The 22,331-nt window shown below is 42.7% G+C and overlaps 2 protein-coding genes across 2 annotated transcripts; one reads left to right on the forward strand and one right to left on the reverse strand.

Annotated features, from left to right (window-relative positions):
• The first annotated feature begins 10,596 nt into the window (after positions 1 to 10,596).
• LOC143360794 (uncharacterized) lies at positions 10,597 to 11,576 on the forward strand. The gene is made up of 2 exons (XM_076799924.1): positions 10,597 to 11,255; positions 11,409 to 11,576. Exons 1-2 carry the CDS (start codon positions 10,617 to 10,619, stop codon positions 11,574 to 11,576), a joined length of 807 nt encoding a protein of 268 aa, XP_076656039.1. The 5' UTR covers positions 10,597 to 10,616.
• Positions 11,577 to 20,156: 8,580 nt separating this feature from the next.
• Positions 20,157 to 21,233, reverse strand: LOC143361023 (uncharacterized). The gene is made up of 2 exons (XM_076800263.1): positions 20,967 to 21,233; positions 20,157 to 20,848 (listed from the first exon to the last, which is right to left on the reverse strand). Exons 1-2 carry the CDS (start codon positions 21,064 to 21,066, stop codon positions 20,157 to 20,159), a joined length of 792 nt encoding a protein of 263 aa, XP_076656378.1. The 5' UTR covers positions 21,067 to 21,233.
• Between the last annotated feature and the right edge of the window lie 1,098 nt (positions 21,234 to 22,331).

A 22,331-nucleotide genomic window follows, 5' to 3' on the forward strand; every position in this document is an offset into this window, starting at 1 on the left:
CCGTTTACGGAATTTAGAAAGAAATCAAAATCGATAGGCGCCTGTTCTACGTGAAGGACTGTCCCGAATTGACGTCGGGTTCGGGTTTTCGGTGAACGAAACCGAAAAGCGAAGACTTCGAGGACCGACGATCTAACCGATTGAAGAAATACTAGTTAAAAATTGGCCAAAGACTGCGACGTTGTACTGTAGTTGTCACGGTGCCATCCGATCCAGCGAACCGACTCGAATGCGTTGGCGCGAAGCGGACGAATAATACTCACGGCGGCACCGAACGGGCTCCTCACTGCCGAAAAACTTGACTACCACTACCCAGCGTCCAAGAGCAAAGGCGTGGTTTCCAGATACATTAGGATAATGCGTGTATTGATGCCCGTAAAACCGTCAGATGATCGGCCGCATAACTGGGTAAAACAGTAGTTTAAATACTAAATAATTCTGTTTATTTTAAACTGCGCGTACAACATTGAAAATAATATTCTATTTGATGTAGTCAGTTTTTAAAATAATACTTTTTTATTTGAAGAATATTGATGATAATTGAATTTCGCCTTGAAATATTTATTTTAGATGTCATGACTAAAAACAATGGTTCATATTTAATATATTTATCAGCATAGATTGCCTCAGGATGGCAAGATATATTGTATGTTTATATTATTGAGCTACAAACCGCAGGAACTTGTAGGAACCTGTCACGTACGTAGAATGGTTGTATGAACGTAGATCGATGATAAGTAAGGCTCAATTCTTCAGTGCTAAAACGAAGCAGAAAACCACATTCGACTTTATCCGAAATAACTTTTACCACCATTATCTAAAACATGCTTTTTAATGTCTTTTAATAACTCGACTTGAAAAAACTGCATTATACTTATAGAATAATTTCAATACTCTACTTAAGATTAAAGTATTTTATTATTGTATGTCGGACTATGAAAATAAAATATTTTATTTTGTGCTTCAGATTGTTAAAATGGAAATATTTTATTTCACGATTTAGATTCTTGAATTAGAAATATTTTACTTTGCGGTTTAGATTGTCAAAATAAAAAAAAAGGTTATTTTTGAAATTATACATCCTATTTAAAATACCATTTTTTAAGTCAAATGGAATCTAAAATATTAGGATAATATTTGAAATATTTATTTCGTCAAATATTGCCCACCTTTGATTACGATACTACGCATATTGATGACCGTAAAACTATAAGATGATCGACAGTTTGTCAAACATTTCTGAATACTAGATACAACATGATAATGGAAAGGGTATAGCCGGATAAGGAGGGATAAGGGCCGGATAAATGCCCTAAACCAAATTGAATCTGCAATAGCCCATTCGATAGCTTATCCAAATAAAATACCTTGTGCCAATTTCCAGCCCTATATGTCGACATGGGGGGTAGTAATGGGGTGACAAAGAAATCTGGGTTTTCCGTAATTTCTCTTATCCTCTTTAATTGAAAATTCTGAAAAAATTCAAAGATGTACATTTTAATAGCGCAAATATGCCTGATTTTTTCAGAATTTCCAATTGAAGACTATAAGAGAAATTATGGCAACCCCTGATTTTCTTTGTCCTATTGGCCTATCGCAAATTCAATTTGGTTTAGGGGCACTTTTGACCTCCTTACCTGCTATACCCTTTCCTAGTCTGACTTATTCCGTTCTTACAATTAGACACTAAAATGCACACACTCCTACCAAATTTCAAATGTTTGAAACAATAACAAACTAGAGTTTTGCATATCTTCTGAACATTCATTCCTTTCTTATCGTTAGTCATAATTCGGCGAAATTCGGATGACAGTATGTTTTAAATTTGCTTAGCAGAACACGTATATAAATCGACAACTGGACCTTACAAAAATCTATAAACAGTCACCATGAATGTATTTATATAGGTATTATAGTAATGATTATATGATAGTAATCCCGTAATGATTTCAATAATTGCTACAATTATTGTAATCTTTAGTACCTTTGTAAATTTTATTATTTGTTACCTATGGTAATTGTAGGTAGAACAAATTTTATATTTGTTTCCGTAAATATTCAAAAATTTGTAAACATGCGTTGACTTTTGTGGTTGATTGAATATCGAGTTGAAAACTGAACACCAAACGTTCTTAAATACGAAACTGAACCATTTAAGAAGGTTACAAAGGACTAAAAAATATTAACATGTCTAGTAGATTATTTTTATTTGCACAGTCAATAAATCCGTTTCGTAAAAACCGTTATGAATTTAAGAAGAAGAACAAAAATTAGTTAAAACGAACGTTGTTATGAAATTCACCGTAGACATTTCCGCAATAACTTTAAAAAATTAAAAGCGGTTTATAACTTCGTGGAAAAGTTGCGTCCGTTTCATAAGAAATAGGCTAAAGAAAGAACCCAGTTACTGTGGGGATGCCAATTACTGTGCCAATATTAATTATACTTATTTTTAAAGCATAATCAATATTAAAAGAGAAATATTAAATGTTTTCATTAAAATCAGTTAGTATATATGTTGTATATCTCTTTCTTTAATATTCATTAAGCTTTAAAAATAAGTATAATTAATATAGGCTCAGTAACTGCCACCCGCACAGTAATTGGGTCCCTTACCCTGAGTATTCCAAATTTTTTAGTGTAATGCACGTGGCCTATCCAGGCTGACAAGCGAATTCATGGCGCAATGTGTACAAAAGAGAAGATCCCACATTTTTAACGGTAATAACATACCCAACAAGTTGAAAATAAGTAAAGATTTGAAGAAATGTAATAAATTTTACAGATTAGATTCCCAAAAGTCAGGCATATTATTTACTTTTTAAAGGTTTTTACTAGTGATACACTGTCCAACACCAAAAAAATTTTGCAATACCTGTTGGGTGATTCTTGTACACTTTGTCATCCTAAAACCGAATCTGAAAGTAGAATTGCTCCATCACGCAACGTTTTCGAAAAATTTTGGTTTTTGTAAAAATGCCCAATTTTGATACGAAACGACGTGTTACGCAAAAACTTTCTCGCGTGTTTAGTTTTTGCGTAACACGTCGTTTCGTATCAAAATCGGGCATTTTTACAAAAACCAAAATTTTTCGAAAACGTTGCGTGATGGAGCAATTCTACTTTCAGATTCGATTTTAGGATGATAAAGTGTATAAGAATCACCCAACAGGTATTGCAAAACTCGAAAAAGTTTAATTTTGTTGGACAGTGTCAGTTTTAATTAATGATAATGTTTTTAATCAATCAGTCTACCATTCCTTTTAATATATGTTTACAACGTATTAATAACTCCAAGAAAGCCAAGAAAGTCAAGGAATTGAATAGTTTCGAAAAACGCTATTAACAAGGGGAGGTTATTAATAAAGGTTTGCTATATAACTCGATATTAAAATTGCAGAATAAAAAATTTAGAAATAAAAATAAAAAATAAAGAGATTTAACTTTAACTTAACTGCTTTCACTTATTAACATTGACATATAAAATACCTAGAAACATTCGTTTAGTGTCCAGTAATGCATATTGTAAATTAACATAATTAGATATAAATATGTCAATCTTTTGATGCCTGTTACCAGTTATATCGATGTACATAGTTCCCGGAATATCTTTTTTTGTAGCTTCCTTGATGTAAAAAATATTATTGAAATGAAAACCATGGTAAGATATAATTTAAATTAATAATCTTCTAATCCATTCACTAACTACTTATATCAATCTTTGTATCATTACCATGGGAAATATTTACTTAGTGAACTAAAGTAACATATTGGCTTTAGTCCGAAGTAAGATTGCCAACAATAGATTGTATAATAATAATAATATAAGAAGTGGAAATAAGATTACCAGCTATTAAAATTTCATATGAATCGGCGATGTTTAATTAATGGCGTTGCTTCCATGTGATATAATTCGTTTTCTGTAATGCACTAGTTTTGTTAATATTACACCAGATTACGGAAAACGAAATTTTACTTTCTCCACCGTAGTTCATTACAATAATTGATAGGTGCATCAACATTCGCGGCACGAAGCACAGTGGTATTTTAAAATCGAGTTGACGAAAACTGTACAAGGGGAAAGCCAATTTCTCGAACCTGCTTGTATTTCACTTTACTTGTCTTTTATTCTTATTTTTAACCGGGAAGACTCTTATTGGCAAAGCGATTCACTATTCATAAAAGAAACTAAACTAAACGAATGTGTGAATTGCATCAATTGTAAATTGGGCACTTCACTTACTTCAACCGAGTAATTATAAAAATTGTTTGTCTTCCAAGATAAAGAAATGTCCTATGTACATTGGGTATGAATGTGTATGTATAGAGATAGAAAATTCAGAATCTGTTACTTACACCGTTACATTTTTATTTATTTATTATTTTATTTTATGCTTTAAACCAGATGGTTTATTTTCAAATACAATATTGTCGCATGTAGCTTAGGTATTACATAGTTTTTAAATTCTTAAGGTATATCAAAAATAAAAAAGTTACAGACTATCTTTTCCGGAAACTTAAATTCGATAATTATACAGAAAGCTGCCGCCATCTTGGATTTCGATGATCTTCAAATATGTTGACAGGGGCCAGATTTTTAACAACTTTTTCCTATATTTGTAACAGCTGCTCGGCTTAGTTTCCAAGATATTCGCAAAAAGCCATCGGTACGACATGTATTCGTTAATATTGTTTGTTTGGCATAAAGTCTGCTATAAATCAGGGAAACGTATGTATTTATTTATGGACTAGATACTGTTAGATTGGAAATACTGGCCAACTTGACATAATTAAGGGGTTGGAAAAAAGATACGATCCGTTCGTCGTTCGGCATTTTGTTTATATCCGTCAAACATTGTTACCGCATTATGTATAGATTCTCTAAAAATGGAAAAATTATCGTTTTGAATTCCATCTCTACATGTTATCGACCTTAGGGCACTTCGCGTCTAGGGAAAGTATAAACACATCCCCCAAATGACCAATCACCTCAAGTTGATCAATATATGTAAGTTAATACAGTGTTTACTATGTCTAGCCAGGGACATATATAGAGTAAACACTGTAGTACTCTATGAAAAAAGACACACATCTTTCTACAGGGTGGTACAACTGGAATAATTCTACATAAAAAAAATACATCGAAAATGTAAACAAAATTTTTCCATATCAGGCTTCATTTTCGAGAAAATCAAGTTTGAAAATTCGGTGAACACACGTACTATCGAATAGGAATGGTTTGACGCGCTTGTTAAGCAGAATTCATAATACAGTAAATATTCGATCTAAGACAGAGGTCGGTAAGAAGAGCGGATTTCGACCGATTTTCGAGGTCTAAGCCCCCTTGTCCCGGCCGCGTGTCTCGTTTTTCGTGGCGGTCCTGGTTCTCGGGCCACCTCAGGTGCGTACCGTATTAACTGCGCATGGCGCATTAGAGCGACATCCGTATCAATAGGTTTCCACATTGCCGAGGAGGTACTATTGTCAATGCGTTTTAATTTTTTGTCAGTGGTATCCTCTATAACCTTACTCCACTATGTAGCATGATAATTTCGGAAAAGAAATATAGAAAACACAAAGCTGAAAGATTCTTCGCTTTCGTCTGCAATTGCAAACCGCGACGTCCAGCCTTCCTAAACCAAAATTAATTAAATTTTAGAAAAAATTAAATTTTTTCGACCTCTGGTTTCCAAGATATCCCAGAAAATGTGGTTTTGACCCCCAACTTTGAAGACTGTTTTCACTACTTCAAAGTGGATGGTTGCCGATAAAAAAACACGAGTCAAATATTTTTCGAAGAATTATGTCTCACATAAGTTTCATCAAAGTCGGCTGACATCAATTGAATATGTTCCCTTGTGAGGCTAAAATCGCCGCGCATGTACGAGAAAAGTTGGCCAATATCTCAGCAATGATTCGGGGTGCCGCACAGTGCGGACAAATGGCTTATTTTTGGGCACTTCTCTTTTGGTCATTAATGTATATATATAGGTAACTCTTCACAGAAAATGAAATTTACCAATACAATTAATAAATTTAACAAGAAATTAACAATTTTTATAAAAAATGATTTATTTTTAAGAACTAACAAATTTAAAACGAAATTAATGATAAATGAACCATATGTAAAATTAATAATAAGAACCTTGAATAAATTATAATAGTAGTACAAAATTAACAAACTGCTATTCGGTATCCGACTCATTCTCAGTACTTTGAATGTGATCCCCATTCACGTTCTTCCAAACAATCTCGATCCATCCTTACATTCTTATTACTTTTCCGATAGGTATAAACATATATTAAAAACAAATTAAGAATACATAAAAATGATTGACTTATAATTATTGCGAAATTGTATTATGCATAAAAATGATTATTATATGATTATTAATAACAATTTCCATCCTAATACATATTTTTTGCAAAGGAAATGTATTTCATATCGTGATATACACGAATATTGTATTTTTCTATAAATTCCGCACTGTGACTGTGGCGGACAAATGGCAAAATTTTTGACAAAAATATAAATTTGGTTACTAATGTACATATAATGGTAATTATTCACATAAAATGAAATTTAACAATAAAATTAATAAATTAAAAAGAATTTACAATGTTTATGCATAAAAATGATTGTTAAATGATTAATAATATCAATTTGCTCATAATATGCAGTTTTCCAAAAGAATTTATCGTACATCGTGATATACACGCGTAGTGAGATATGCCGTGCTTGTCTGCACTGTGTGCCGGTACAATGGCGTCGCCATCCGTTCGATCGTTTTTTTTTCTTTTCTCTCGTGAATTTCATACATTGTATAGCGACGCCTTTCTTCCGGCACCTCGAAAGGAGCGTAAAACGCCTCATTTGGACAAGGTCTAAAGTGTAAACATGCCGCGTAATCCGATACGGAGTCGGGTATATCGATGTGAACCACTACTAATCTAATTACAAAACTTCTTTATTTTTCATTATTTCTTTATGGGACTTTCACCAACTTATTTGTGATATTTCTCTGATTAAAATATCACCGAACACGATATAATTTGAATTGAATTTTGAAGTAGTTTAATTGACGGTATGTAGTGCACCTTCGGCCGCGCGTTCCTTTTCTATTACGTTCGATGCGGTCGGCGAGGTCACAAACAAATAGTAGAGCTGTACGTTCTAGAAAATAACACAGACCCGAGGGTTTTTCGTAGATCGAACCTTTAAGGTACAATAGTAATACAAACAGTTTTTTGTGAATATCTCAGAAACTACGAATGGCAAAAATTCCATTTTAGCGCTCTAAAATAATAACTTCTAAACCGTTAGAGATAGTTCAACGAAATTTAACAGATAAAAAGGTAACATTTATAACTTCAAATTGCAACAAAAATCAATTTTAATTTCCACGGTGTTTATTAATTTCACAGGTTGTAAACAAGTGATAGACCTATGTCTACGAGAACTGTGTAAGGAACGAAGGCAATTTTTATGCAGATATCGACCATAAAACATCCTCATTTGGGTTTTCCCATAGATGCGTCATCCTAGTATCGCGCTTGTATTAGCAAATAATGTAACCCCAACGAAAAGGACCCAGAGGTCTAGATTCATAACTTTAGCACTAGATGGTCTTTCAAATATTGATAACAGTCATCTAATCTGGGAATCACGGGCACCCTCGCCAGACTATACGGCATGAGGCTTCTTTTTTGTTTATTCGACGGTTTTTACATAATGCATTGAAAATTCATTTTGTTCGACACGTGCCGCAATGAAAAGTAAGTTTAAAGTCTTTTGCATTAAAATAATTATAGTAAAGGTTCAATGTAAGTAAAACTCTCTGATCCGTGCCTTTGTTTAGAGTTAGATCGTACAGTTCTATTCTTTCGTACCGGCGTCGATCGGCGGCCGCGCCGAACGTTGAAAAGCGCATGTAAACACGTACTGCGCAGCCGAAGGCGCAACAAAAAAATAGCGTATCGGTGAGACAATGCTAATGCAATAATAAAACTTCTTTATTTTTATTTATTTTTAATGAAATTGTACCAACATATTTGTGACATTTTTCTGATTAAAGTGACACCAAATAAGATATAATTTGGCCCATACTTACTGTACATGTGAAGCATAATGTATCACTTCAGGAATCTGTTGGGAATGTTTTCACGGCAAAAAATGAAAAATAAAAACGTTTTCATTAATAATACTCTATCAGTACGTTCGTAGGCAGAAACGCTGCATCGAACGCTCAGACTCAGTCTTCTCAGGTCGTAACACTAGACACGATTTTAAGTGCTCGTACTAACAAAGAAAGTATCGTTGTGCAAACACTTTGGAACACTTCAAACAAAATCTACTAAACATGAATGTTATGCCTTCCTGTTAAAATGAAAAAGAATTCTATTTCCTTTTGATGTCAGTACCTAAAATTAAAGTAAATGTACACATGTGTTCAGTAGACGTACAAGGAATTTCACTTAATTATGACAATTAGAAGAGAGTTCAAGATAGACACGAGACGGACACAAGGAAAAGTAATTCTTGTGTCGAAAACGCTTTGTTTCAATATCCTTTAATAAATAAGTGTAGATAAATTTGGACTAGCCAGATTGGGCCGGCGTAATCCATACCGGTGTGAAAGAACGGCCTTGCCTTGCCTTGCTGTCACTCGTTGTAGAGGTAAGTCGGCCATGAGTAGATTCGCCGTTGTTGATCGCCATCAGATACACGTTACGCATTGTCTGATGCTTCGTTCACCAGGTTGCGGCCTGAAGGGACCCACCCAGAAACGAAGCCGTTGCGCTCCGAAAGTGGCCTGGACGCCGCCATGAAGAGAATCCCTGTGAACCTGCTCAACCAATATGGCAGTGAATCGGGAGTCAGGAGGGAAGATGATAGGATGTCGAAGGAGCGCAATGCGTGCTTTAGTCGTCCCTTAACTCGCAAGCACCCTGTATCGTCGGGGAGTTCCGTTTCCGGTTAGAAGGAGATAAGGTGTGAAATTTAGAGCAGCTGAGAAAGTGGTGAGAGAGCGAGTGAAAACAAAGTGGAGGTGGAGTGAGTGAGATCAGGGGTAGAGGGAGATCGGAGGAGAAGTTAGAGGAAGAAAAGAGTGCAAGAAAGGGTAAAAGGACAATAGAGAAAGTGATAAGTCAAGAAAGTGAGGTTAGGCGCACAGTAGGAAAGAGAGCAGGAGAAGCGAAAGCAGAAGGGAGAGCGCCGCGTGCGGGAAAAGAAAGAAGCGCAATAAGAAAGGAAATGAATAAACAAGAAGAGAAAGAACAGGAAAGAGAGACGGCAAGAAAGTTAATGAAGATAAGAAATAGAGAAAGAGCAAGGTGCAACAGTCTATCCAAAGTGGAGGGATTAGGGAAGTGGTTAGACAAGAAAAGAAAAGAGAGAGAGAATGAGGAAAGAGAAGAAAAGGAAAAAGATCCTTTCAGAAAAAGCAGAAAAACAGACAGATCGCCGGAGGATGGGAAAGGAGAGGAACGACAAGAAAGGAGAGGGAATCAAGAAAGGAGAGGGGAGCAAGGAGACATCAGGGAGATAATATGAGACGAAATAAAGGGGGCATTAATGGGAACAATAAAACAGATGAGCGAAATAGCAGAGAGATGGAAAGAGATGACGGAAGTAATGAGGAAGATGAAAGATATGAAAGAAGAGTGGGAGAAGGAAAGGGAGAGAGACAGAAAATCGGTCCAAGAGTTAGAAGCGAGAGTGAAAAAGATAGAGTTAGAAGGGAAAATAGAGGACAAGATAGACAAAAAGTTGGAAGAAATAGAAAGGAAAAGAGGAAGTGATCAAGGAGAAAGGGAAAGAGGAGAGATGGAAAGAAGACTGAAAGAAATAGAAATGAATTGGGAAAGAAAGGAAAGAGAGACAAGGAGAAAGAACATAGTAATTAAAGGGTTGGAGATAAAAGATGGAGGAGATGGACAGGAGGAAGTGCGAAAGTTATTAGAAGTGATAGGAGAAAAATTCGAGGTTGAAGAAGTTAAGAAAAGAGGCAAAAAGGGAATAGGAAAAGGAGAATGGGCAGTGGTAAAGATGGCGACAATGGAACAGAAAAGAAGAGTAATGATAGAAAAGAAAAAATTAGCAGGAAGACGAGAAAGGATAGAGGATGATCTCACATGGGAAGAAAGAAACATACAATGGAGGCTAAGGCAGATAATGAAGAAAGAGAGAGGGAAAGGGAAAAGGGTCAGAATGGGGTATATGAAGATATGGATAGAAGGAAAGATGTGGATACGGGATGAGAAGGAGAAGACATTGAAGGACAGCGAGGGAAACGAGTGGGGAGCGAAAGAGAAAGGGAGAGAGAAGTAAAGAAAAGGGATAAAGAGGAGTTGAAGACAGAGGGAGGGAAGAAGGGGAAGGGAAGGGAAAGTGAAAAAATGAAAATCGGCTTCTGGAACATAGCAGGAATGAAAGGGAAAGATGAAGGATTCTGGAAGGACCTAGAGCGATGGGATGTAATGGTGCTGCTGGAGACATGGGTGGAAGAAAAGATGTGGGAAAAAGTGGAAAGAAGATTACAAGAAATTAAAAAAAGATTAAGAAAAAGCAATGGGCAGTTAGGGATAGTAAAATAGGGAGAGCAAAAGGGGGAATGGTGTTAGGAATGAGAAAAGAAATTACATGCGAAAAGAAGAGCGGGGGAGAGTCAAAGGATATAGAAGGAATAATAGAAGGAAGTATAAGGATAGGAGAGGAAGAATGGAAGATACTAGGGGTATATGTAAACAAAGACATTGAACGGAAGATCAAAGTACTGAGGGACTGGTGGGATACAGGAAGGGACGAAAAAATAATTGTAGGAGGAGATTTTAACGCGAGGACAGGCAGGGAAGGAGGAGAAGTAAGACAGGAAGAAGACGAGGGGGAAGGCTGCAGGGAGTCAAAAGACAAGAAAGTAAACGGAGAAGGGAGGAAGCTAATCAGAACGCTAGGAGAATTAGGATTAGAAATAATGAATGGAGGGATAGAAGGAGACGAGAGAGGAGAGTACACATATATAGGACAGAGAGGAAGGACGGTAATTGATTACGTGATAGGAGACAAAAGAACAAGAGAAGGGATAGAGAGCATGGTGATAGAGGAAAGGGTAGAATCAGACCACCTATCGGTAGTGTTAACAATGAAGAAAGGACAGAAGGAAAAGGAAAGGGAGATAAGAAAGAAGGATAAGAAAGGAGCGCAAAGAGTAGAATGGGGAAGAGAGGGAAAAGAAAAATTTAGAAGGTTAACAGTGGAAATAGAAGTAACAGGGGAAGAGATAGGAGAAAGACTAGGAGAACTAGAAAGAAAGATCAAGAGTGTAATAAAAGAAATAAGGAGTACTGAGGGCATGAAAGAGTCGAAAAGGAGAGGATGGTGGGATAAGGAATGCATAGAAAGAAAGAAGGAACTAAGAAGGGCATTAAGGAAATGGAAAGAAGGGAAAGAAGAAGAAGAGGGATATAGAAGAATGAAAAACAAATACAAAAAACTGTGTGAAGAGAAAAAAGAGCAGGAGAGAGAAAAGATACTAATGGAAGCAGGGAAAGCGAGGACAGAAGGAAAGGTATAGGATTTTCTAAGAAAGATGGGAGGTGGAAAAGGAAAAGGACAAGCGAAAGAGATAGAAATGGAAAAATGGAAGGAGTATTTTATGGGGCTACTAGGAGGAGTAGAAAACAAGATAGAGGGGGGAGGCAGGAGGAAAAGAAGCGAGAAAAGCAATGAAGAGATAGGAAGAGAAGAGATAGAAAGAGCAATAAAAGGATTGAAAGATGGGAAAGCAGCAGGGGAGGATGAGATGGGAAATGAGATTTGGAAATATGGAGGAGAAAATATAAGGAATGAAGTGTGGAAAATATGCAATAGGGTATGGAATGGAGAAGGATGGCCTGAAGAGTGGAAAGTAGGTGTTGTGGTGCCGATAAAAAAGAAGGGGAATGGAAAGTCAGTCGAATGCTATAGAGGGGTAACGCTACTGAATACGTTGTACAAGATCTATACAATTATAGTAGAGGAGAGGCTGGAGAGAGAAGTAAAAGAGAAGAGGATGGTGCCAGAGAACCAGACAGGATTTAGAAAGGAGAAAGGGACGATAGACAATATATATGTAGTGAATTATGTAGTAAACAGGGAACTGGCGAAGAAAAAGGGAAGGTTAATAGGATGCTTTGTAGACCTGAAGGCAGCGTGAATAGGAGAATATTGTGGAAAGCATTAGAGGAGAGAGGTGTGAGCGAAGGAATTAGGGAAAGAATAGAAGAAGTGTATAGAGAGACAACATCTAAGGTGAAAGTAGGATGCGAAATGGGAGAGAAGTTCTGGGTAGGAAGAGGGGTAAGGCAAGGATGTCCGCTAAGCGCGAAGCTTTTTATACTGCTTATGGCCGATCTAGAGGAAAGAATGAGGAAGAGAGGGAAAGGTGGGGTGGAGATTAGGGGAAGAATGCTGTACACTTTGCAATATGCGGATGACCTCGTGCTGCTGGCGAAAGAGGAGAGCGGGATGAAATTAATGATAGAGGAATTCAGAAGCTATATAAAGGAGAAGGGACTAGAAGTGAACAGAGAAAAAACGAAGATAATAAGATTCGAAAGAAGAAGGCAAGAGAAAAAGACGTGGAGATGGGGGGATGGAACGGTAGAAAAAGTAGACGAGATAAAATATCTCGGGTACATATTCAAGAAAAATGGGGGACAGGAAAGACAGATAGAGGACAGAACAAGGAAGGGTGGAGGAGTGATGAAAAGTGTGTGGGGGATAGGGAAAAGATATTTTAAACATAAGTACAAGAGAAGAGAATGGTTTTTCGACGCACTGGTATGGCCATTGATGGAATACGGTGTGGAGATCTGGGGATGGGAGGAAAGAATGGAGGTGCAGAGGATGCAGGCAAGATATATAAGATGGGTGCTAGGGGTAGAGTGGACAACACCAGGGTATATGGTAAGGGAAGAGACGAAAAGAGAGAAAATGAGAGCGAGGGGCGCGAAGAGGGCATGGAAGTTTGAAGAAAGGTTGAGAGCTGGAAAAGGAAGCGAATGGGCCAGACAATGTCTAAAGGAGATAGAAGAGAGAGCTATAGGAGGAAAGAAGATGTCAAAATGGGAGATAGGGAGGAAGAAATATATAGAGGAAAGGGGGAATAGAAGAATGTTAGAGGAGGGAGATAAGGAAGGGGGGAAGAAGAGTGGGGAAGGATAGAGAAAAGAGAGAAAGAGAAAGAGGAAGAGGAAAACTGGAAGAGGGTAATGGAGTCTAGGTATAATATATGGTATAAAGAAATAAGGACAAAGGAAAGGCCCGAATACCTAGAAAAAGGATCAAAAGAAGAAAAATGGACGAGGATAGCAAGATACAGGCTGGGGAATGAAATGAGGGGGGGAAGGTACTGGGGGGAAGAGGAGGAGAGACGGTGCAGAAGGTGCGGGTACGAAGAAGAGACGTGGGAACACGTGTTGGAAAGGTGCTCGAGAGATCAAGGGTTGAAAGTAGGAATTCAAGAGAAGGTGAAGGAAATACTGGCTGAGGACGGGAGAGGAGAAGAGTGGATGAAAAAATTAGACCGGGAGAGAAAAGAAATACAGGACGGAAAGTATCAAGGAGAGGGTGAGAAAGGATGAGGCAGGAGTGAAAGGAAGAATGAGTGAGAGAGAGAGTGAAAGCGAAAAGAAAGAAAATGTAAAGGGAACGGGATCTCTATGTAACCCGTAAGGGAACATTAAATATATACACCCTGTATCGTCGAGAAACGAGGTCATGTCAAGGAGCTTGGACCGTTTTGGAACTGGTAAGTTTTTCGTCGCCGCCTGAAGTTCATCCGGGAAAGCTTTCGCCTGCAGTAGCCTCATCCACCACATTTCGGCTTTTTGCAGCTCCCCTTTCACCTTGTTTCCTCGTCGTAGTGCTGGTGGTTGGTTCCTGCACTTGCAGCCAGCGACGACACCAAGCAGTCACCTTGATCAACCGTTGGTAGTCAGAAAATCTTGCGAGAATTGGGTTCTCTTCCACCTTGGCATTGTGGGTTGTGACCGCTTTCTTTGCCTCTAGTAATTCGTAGGTCTCGAACTCGCTGTCGTGACAGGATGGGAGCGGCGCGGAACTGAGCAGGTATTTCGGCCCGTTCCACCAGATTGTTCATTCCAGGAAAGCTTTTGGTGATAGCCCCCCTGGATACAGCGTCCACTGGATTGTCAGCTTAGAGGTGAGCAGTCCACTCCATTTGGTGGCGGTGGAGCGGGCGAAATTATACCATATCGCCCGCTCGTTCCGCCGCCCGCCGGGGGTGGAACTCACGTGCGAGGAGGAGGAAGAGGACGAGGCTCAGAAACGCCAGGCCCGGGCGGACGTATTTGCGGAGTGGGGGGTGCTCCTGGCACCCTCCACGCGTCCGATTGTCCGGGCCCTCCTGCCCCTATTTGATACATGGTGCAGGAGGCGGGGAAGGTTGACCTTCCGCCTCACGCAGGTGCTCTCAGGCGGGAGCCGACGACGCAGTGCCACCACTGCGACGAGGATGTGGACACGGCGCGGTACACCCTAGAGGAGTGCCCGGCGTGGGCCGAGCCGCGCCGTGTCCTTAGAGTCGCAGTGGGCGAGTGGGACCTCTCGCTGCCGACCGTGGTCGACCACATGGCCGCCAGCGAGGGGTCGTGGATGGCGGTGGCCTCCTTCTGCGAGGTCATAATGACGCAGAAGGAGGCCGCCGAGCGGGCCCGGGAGCGGGACTCGGGCTCCGCGAGGAGAGTTTGGGCGCGGGGACGCCCCCCGCGCCGACGAGTGCCCCCAACGAGGGGTTTGGCGAGGGTCGGGAGGGCGCGGGGTCTCCCCCGCGCCAATTGGTGCCTTCGAGGGAGGGGGCGGAGTAGAATTGGCGCGGGGGGACTTCCCGTGTCGCGCCGAACCCCCACCAGAGGGGGCGGTGGAGTCGGGGGCTCAGGGAGTGAGCTGACCCCGGCTAAGCTCCCCCCGTGTTGGGACGAGACCCCCCGGGATTATGCTCGGTGTGGGGGGTGTCGGTCCGTCCCTCCCCTAGGGGAGAGGGATTCGTGGGGGGTTGAGTAGGAAGGGTCGGAGCGTGCCGGATCGTGCCTCCGACGGCCCTTCCTTCCGATGGCGCCGTCTTCTTGCCTCGGCCGGGGCTGGTTCCTCCGGGACACCGGCTCCGAGCGGGGCACGAAGACTCCGGGAGCTTATAGCGTAGGCAATAGGGGAGGCTAATCTCCTCCCTCGGGTAGTATGTTATCTGGGACGTGTCCTCTTGAGTACTCGCGTGATCCAGGCACCTCCCCTTTAGCTTAAGTGGGTATGGGTTTTTAGAGGGTAGTCTCTACGTTTTAGTGGGTGTCTCTGGGGATTCCCCTCAGAGACAGTCTCACATAACCCCGGCTTCCCCAAGGGAGCCGGGGCATGCGAAAAGAATTTTCCCGCGGAAAAAAAGCGAAGTAGTCTTCGCCCGGCTGCCATCGCAGTCCCAACATTGGGTGCGTGTGGTCCGCGGTTGTCCCAGCCTTGGCTTCGACGTCGAAGGTGCTCGTCTCGGTCTCCCCAGTGAGCAGTTCTGGGCAGTTCGAGGCCCATTTCTAAAGAGGGAAGCCGCCCATCATGCACAGACTAGTGAGGTCTGATTTTAGTTGCTGCAGCTCCTGGACCTCGGCGGCTCCGGTGACGACGTCGTCCATGTAGGTGTTCTACAGTACGGCGGCGGCACCCTTAGGGAACCTTCCGATTTCGGCTTCGGCCAGTTAGCGCAGCGTCCGGACTGCCAGGTACGGAGCGCAGGCTAGCCCGTAGGTCGCCGTGTTCAACCGGTACTCGTGAACTTCCGTTCTTTCCGCTCTCCTCCACAGGACTCGTTGATAGTCGCGGTCGTCTGGGTGGATGATGATTTGGCGGTACATTTCCATGTCTGCCACCAAGACGACTGCATGCATTCGCCACCGGAGTATGACGTCACTGAGGTTTGGCAGCAAAGTCGGCCCCGTGTGCAGATGCTGGTTGAGTGAGGCTCTGGTCGAGGAATTCCAGGAGCCATTGAAGACAACCTTCAGTTGTGTGGTTGCGCTGGAGGCTCTGAAAAATTCGTTGCACGGTAAGTAGAAGGTATTCTTACCTGGTGCGGTCATTGACACGCGAAGTACAGTTTCTGAAGTTTTGTAGTCAGAGAAGCAGCTGCGGTGATTTGGGAGGCGCTGAAGTCGGGCACGGGTTTAAAGAAAGGGAGTCTGACGATGAATCGCCCTCCATGATTCCGTGCGTGAGTGGCCTGGAAGATGCTTTCACACTCTTGCTCCTCTGGAGTGGTTGAGTTGGAGACAGAAGGAACTTCTTCCTGCTCCCAAAATTGCCGCACCAGTGCTGACAGTGAATCTCTCACTGTGACCCACTGTGATCCATCCGAATATTGTATTCTGGGTTGCTGGTTGATGCTGATCTCCTTTCCGGACACCGTCCTTGATTATCGCGAAGTAGACGTCGGCGCCAAGGATGACTTACAGTCTGTTCCACAAGAGCGTGGACGCAATATCTGTGAAATTTGATACCCAATGCAGCAAAGATTGTGCCAGTCCAAACATACAATGTCTCCTCTAATACGCAATAGCCCCAATTGTCTTAGTATCATTTCTGTCACTGAGAAATTCAAGTCATTTCGAGATGAGTGCCGTATACGCTAAACAATTCGAAGCAGTATTCTTGGAAAACAGCTAATTGTGTCAGCGTGTTGGATTCGCCATCTCAGTCCCTCGATGCCAATCCAATCGAAAATGTTTGGTAATAATCAGAAGCAATAATCGCTAATGGTGGTGATTGGACACATTATTAAACAAGTGCGTATTAGTTCTTTAAATGTACTTTCGACCTATACAACCTTTTTTACAGAAAAGATTTATTTGCACTCAGATATCGCGTCCACACTCTTGTGGAACAGACTGTAGATTGGTTCCGATGACGTGATGTTTGGATTCGCCAACTCGAGATCTCATAAGTGGGGCCAGTCAACTTTCGACTGCTGATATACGACGTAAGTTTAGGTAAGATAAGAGCGGTTATCAATACCTTGTCGTTGTTCAAGCAGGACCAAGCGACCAAAGAAACACTCCCACGGGCTTTGACTTTGACGGATTTGGATTCGAGTAAGCGTGTTATGGTTGGAGGTGGGGTTACTCGGGGCTGATGATGAAGCTCTCAGCACCTTCGGGGCTTTCTCTGCCAATTGATCGCTGTATTCTTGCAGTGTTTCTCTCTGGACGAGGTATTCCTCCTCTACGATTTCAGCGATTCCTTGTGCCTGAAGGTGAGGATATCGTTGTGTTAGCTTCAAATTCTTGCCAGAGCTTGTCCAACATTTGGAATCGCGTATGTATCGCTGCCTGAGTTCTGTTTGCCTGTTCTTTTCTATTTAGATTTTCTCTATTCTCTTTCTATTTAGATTTCTATTATTTCTTCTATTTAGCTTCTGGATCAATTCGTCGGCCGAGAGTTCCATTTCGAGGACAAGATGGCGAGATAGCATATGAAGACTGGATTTCAAGTGGTCGACGCAAGACGCAGGCTCGTTTACGCGAATCCCGCTTGAAGGACCAGAAAATGTTCAATAGACGTACAAGGAATTTCACTTGATTATCACAATTAGAAAAGAGTTCACGAGACGGACACAGGGAAAAGTAACTTTTGTGTCGAAAACACTTTGTTTTAATATTCTTTAATAAATAAATTTAAAATAAAGCTGCACACTTTGGTTTCTATACACTATAATTACTCTTATTTTTTCGATAAATTCACGAGGTTCAACACCGCGAGGTTCTTGATTTGAACTTTGAAAAGCACGTCTTTTAAAATCGCTAGTTAAGACAGGTAGTACCGAAAAAGGATCTGACTATTCCGAGAATCGATTGCCAAAGAGGGTGAGGGCACGTCGGCACCCATATTTATTTGTTAACCCGTTTTCGAGAGGCACGAAAACCGGCGATTTCCTGTTTTCGGCAACGGACCTTTCTGGAAAGATCTAATACAGTGATTAACCAGTAAATATGTCCGATTGGCCGGATGACCGATCCGCTGGCCTTTTGATTGGCAGCCGAAGGAGCCCACAGCGCCACGCTCACTGCTGGTATGCGCAAAGGATCGCGCCGCGACTGCGCCAACACGCGCGCATCTTGTACAACATGCGATAAATACAAATTTTCTTCCCTCTTCTGTAAAACTAATACAGACAATGAAGTTCTAATTGTTGTAACCATAAAGGGTGTGCAGAGATAATGTACGTTATAATAGACGACAATAGAGATTGTTGAAAATATAGACAGGAGACTGAGGCACGGAGTGGCTCAGGATCGGTAGGAAAGTGATATAGGCAGGTGACTGGAGAATGGATGTAAGAAAGATGCGGGTAGAGTAAATTCTGAGTATAATGGAAACTTAAATATATTAAAACAATAGGTGGATACAAAGGCACGTACAATGAGCTGAGACGTCGTCACGAAAATACGTACTAAATGCGAAGCCCGCGAGTACAGAATTGTACAATCCAGCGATCAGTCGATCGTATGATAAGACGCGTGAACTATAGTGATCAGTTGATCAGAAAGTTGCCAAAGGACCCCGCGCTGGGGTTGTCGCGGGTTATTTATACTGTGCGGGGCCACCGACAGCGGAAGGAATAAGGAGTGAGGTTTTTGAAAATGACAAAGGATTTGGCAGTGTCGAGCGTTAGTTAGCGTACGAGGGCAATGCCCTAACGGCCGCTGCTGCACAGGAAACAAGGACGATGGGTAACGGATTTGATATTTTGGAGTATGGGAATCGGTGGCCCACGCGACAAGTAATCCGTCAGACGTAAACATAAAGTTTACGTCTGCGTGCGTTGACCCGGTTTCGGCGCCGAGCTCGATCGGCTGTCTATTGTCGCCCGAGAACCGAGGCCGCTCGCCTGCGTATTGGCGGAAAAACTTTATGATGGGTCTATTTGTGTCGAACGGTTTCTTGCGTTACCGGGGTTCCCGGTAACGCCTGCAATGATTTTGAACAGAGATCATACAAAGCATAGTTGCCAGATCAAGACTTGTTCCCGCACTATAATTTCCCCTTCTACCGCGCTATTCCTCTATACCCTAGTATTTTTCTTTCATTTTTACCAGAATATATAATGCTTTCCAGTCAGCAAAATAATATTTGTCTACTAATCACAAAACTGTAGAATTAAACTTATTTTTATCCATCCAGTTTCTTTACTTGTTTCAATGTTTTAAATAAACTTGTAACGTAAAGGATTGCGGTGGTGGCGGAATGACAGGAGTCGGAATATCTGGAGACATAGGATATATTTTCCAAACACGTTAGTACAAAGGATGAGGAAATAGGTTTTGTTATAAAATAGATTCTTTCTAAAGAGTGAGAGACAAAGCTAGCAACGATTAATTTAGGAAAAGATTTTATATAATACGCGATACCACCATCGGGCGTCCGGTTTATTTCAACCGTACTCTCCCTCTGGGAATACGACGACGACGCGGTTTCGCCTGTTTTCTCATGTCCGATCGGCGGCCGGCCTTCATGGCCGTCCTCTCCGAAACGTACAGAGGAACCAGGCGTCCCTACTCTCAGGCGGCCAGGAAGCTACCCTGTTCTTTCCTCTCGGCGGGCGGCCGGCCTTCATGGCCGTCCTCTCCCATGTATCCAGAGAGGCGTCCAGGTGCAACCCCTGTCCTCTCCTGGGCTGCTGGGCGTCCGATAGCATTGCTTCGTACTCTCCCGTCCTGTGGGCGGCCGTGGTCTGACTCGTCCTCTCCCACAGGTGCAGCCCTGCTGCTGGGCGTCCGATAGCATTGCTTCGTACTCTCCCATCCTGTAGGCGGCCGTGGTCTTACCTCGTCCTCTCCTACAGGTGCAGCAAGAGTGGCTACTCCGCGGTAATCTACCGATATTTATATGGACTCGTTGCTATCTTTATCAATAACGCGTTACTAGGGGTCTAGAAGGTTCCAGACCCCGCGGTTCCCCTTGAACCGCCGGCCACGCTGCCTCGGCGCAATTCTTCTGTTACATCGGGGGGGGGGGGGTGACGAGGGGTCTTGACGCTTTATTGTTTCCCCGTCGCGTTACAGACTCCCCCTCTGGACACGACGGCGTCCCGACAAGTAGTCCAGGAATTCCTTCATCTGCGCCTCGTTTGCTTCCTTGGGTGCTCCATTGATGGGCCCTCACGCTGCTTACGAGGTCGTCCCCGTTTGCGGATGGATGTTACTGGCTCTGGTGGTTCTGCTCGTGCCCCGTTGTAAGGCCTTAGCGCCGAGGTGTGGTACACCCCTACGCATACAGGCTGGTCATCACAGGTCTCGATCTCGTAGCTGTTGGAACCCACGCGGCGCTTCACCACGTATGGTCCATCCCTCTTTGGTGCAAACTTTGATGTGTAGTTCCGCTCTCGCCTGCTGAGGGTGTGAGTGGTTACCCACACCAGGTCTCCTCTCTCGTATCCAGGGTTGGGCCGGCGTCGTTGGTCGGCATACTCCTTCCTCTGCTCCTGCTGTCGTTCTTGGTTCTGCTGGGCCACCTGCATCGTGTCTGCCAGCGTCAGCAGCTTTGGAGTAATTTCCGGCAGGAAATTTTCTGCTTGGATGATGGCCCTCAAGTCCCGATTGGCGTCATCGGGAGTCCTCAACTCTCTCCCGAAAGTAAGGTAGGCTGCTGAGTACCCGGTCGTCACGCATCTGGCCGAGTTCATTGCGAATCGGATGGTTGGCAGCCTCTCGTCCCACGTAGCGTGATCCCTACCGACGTAGATTCCAAGCTGCGCCTTCAGATCACGGTTCTTCCGTTCCACCGGATTGGCCTCGGGATGATAGACTGGGGTGAAAGCCTGATGCAGCCCAAAACAATGGGCTACCTGCTGCATGACCCCGCTGACGAATTGAGTGCCATTGTCGCTGATTATTCGTCGTGGCATCCCAAACCGAAGCATAACTTCGTTGATGAGGACCTCTGCACAGGCTTCCGCCGTGGCCTGCTGCAATGGAAACAGTTCTACCCATCGTGAGGCTGTATCTTCTACGATGAAAATCCATCGATTCTCTTTCGTCGTGGACGGCAAAGGCCCAAAGAGGTCCATGGCGAGCACTTCGAATCTTTGCTGCATAACGGGCGTCTGTAACAAACCGGCTGGTTTTAAGTTATTCGCTTTATACCTCTGGCACTCCACGCAGGCTTGGACGTAGTCTGCGATTTCCCGGCTTATTCCTGGCCAAAAGTATCGGCTGATTATTCGGTGTAGCGTACGTTGTGCTCCATAATGACCCGCAGTGGCATCGTCGTGGTACGCTCGAAGAATTTCCTTTCTTTCGTGCGAAGGTACAACCAGCTGTGCTTCTTCCATGTCCACATTTGGAGCGTGTCGATAGAGTACTCCGTTGTTGACCAGATATCCCTTCATGGACCACTTGATCATTTCGTCGTCTCGCGTAGTCGATTCTAGTGCTTCGATTATAGTCTTCAGGGCCTCGTCTTTTAATTGTTCCTCTCGGGTTACTGCTGGTCCTCGTGCCGGTACGTCAACGGAAATCTCTGCGACCTCTGCTCTGTTTTCTTCGTTCCATGGCTCGCTTGGTAGTCTAGATAACATATCGGCAACAACATTGCATCGACCTGGAATATATTGTATATTAGGACAATATGGTTGAAGTAACAATGCCCATCGGGCGAGACGACCGCTGGGAGAACGCAAAGACATCAGCCATTTCAGGGGTTGATGGTCCGTGGCAATAGTGACAGAAGTTCCTTCGATGTAACCTCGGAATTTGTCGACGGCCCAGACTACTGCTAGTGCCTCTCTTTCTGTGGTTGAATAGTTGCGTTCCGCCGACGTCAGTAATCTGCTGGCATATTCAATGGGATGTTCCGTTTCCTTCTCGCCCTGTAACAGAACCGCTCCTATGGCGTAGGCGCTGGCATCGGTGCGTATGATGAAGGGCTGGTTCTCGTCGGCATATCGCAGGATTGGCGGGCTCGTAAGGGCTCCTTTCAGGTGCTCGAAGGCTTGTTGTTGGCTCGTCGTCCACTCCCAGGTTGCCTTTTTCTTTGTTAGCTGTGTCAAAGGTTGGGCAACTGTGGCGAAATTTGGTACAAATCGCCTATACCATGAACAAGTTTGTAAAAACGAAATAAGTTGTTTCAAGTTCGCCGGTGTAGCCATACATTGAATCGCCTTGACCTTTTCCGAATCGGGATGTATGCCTTCCGCTGTTAATACATGTCCAAGGTATTTGATTTTTGGGCATCCGAGACGACATTTCTGTCGATTCATTCGGAGACCAAATTGTCGAAGCCTGTTGAA

The sequence above is a fragment of the Halictus rubicundus genome, chromosome 14, assembly GCF_050948215.1.
Source record: "Halictus rubicundus isolate RS-2024b chromosome 14, iyHalRubi1_principal, whole genome shotgun sequence".
Classification (NCBI taxonomy): domain Eukaryota; kingdom Metazoa; phylum Arthropoda; class Insecta; order Hymenoptera; family Halictidae; genus Halictus; species Halictus rubicundus.

Excerpts from the sequence above, each read along its gene's own strand:
- LOC143361023 (XM_076800263.1), bottom strand. The coding sequence starts at position 21,066 with ATGGATTTTCATCGTAGAAGATACAGCCTCACGATGGGTAGAACTGTT. Across the intron at positions 20,849-20,966 it reads CAGAGGTCCTCATCAACGAA|TCTATCATCCCGAGGCCAAT; the intron begins GTTATGCTTCGG and ends CTTTCACCCCAG.
- LOC143360794 (XM_076799924.1), top strand. The coding sequence starts at position 10,617 with ATGGTGTTAGGAATGAGAAAAGAAATTACATGCGAAAAGAAGAGCGGG. Across the intron at positions 11,256-11,408 it reads AAAAATTTAGAAGGTTAACA|AAGGAACTAAGAAGGGCATT; the intron begins GTGGAAATAGAA and ends ATAGAAAGAAAG.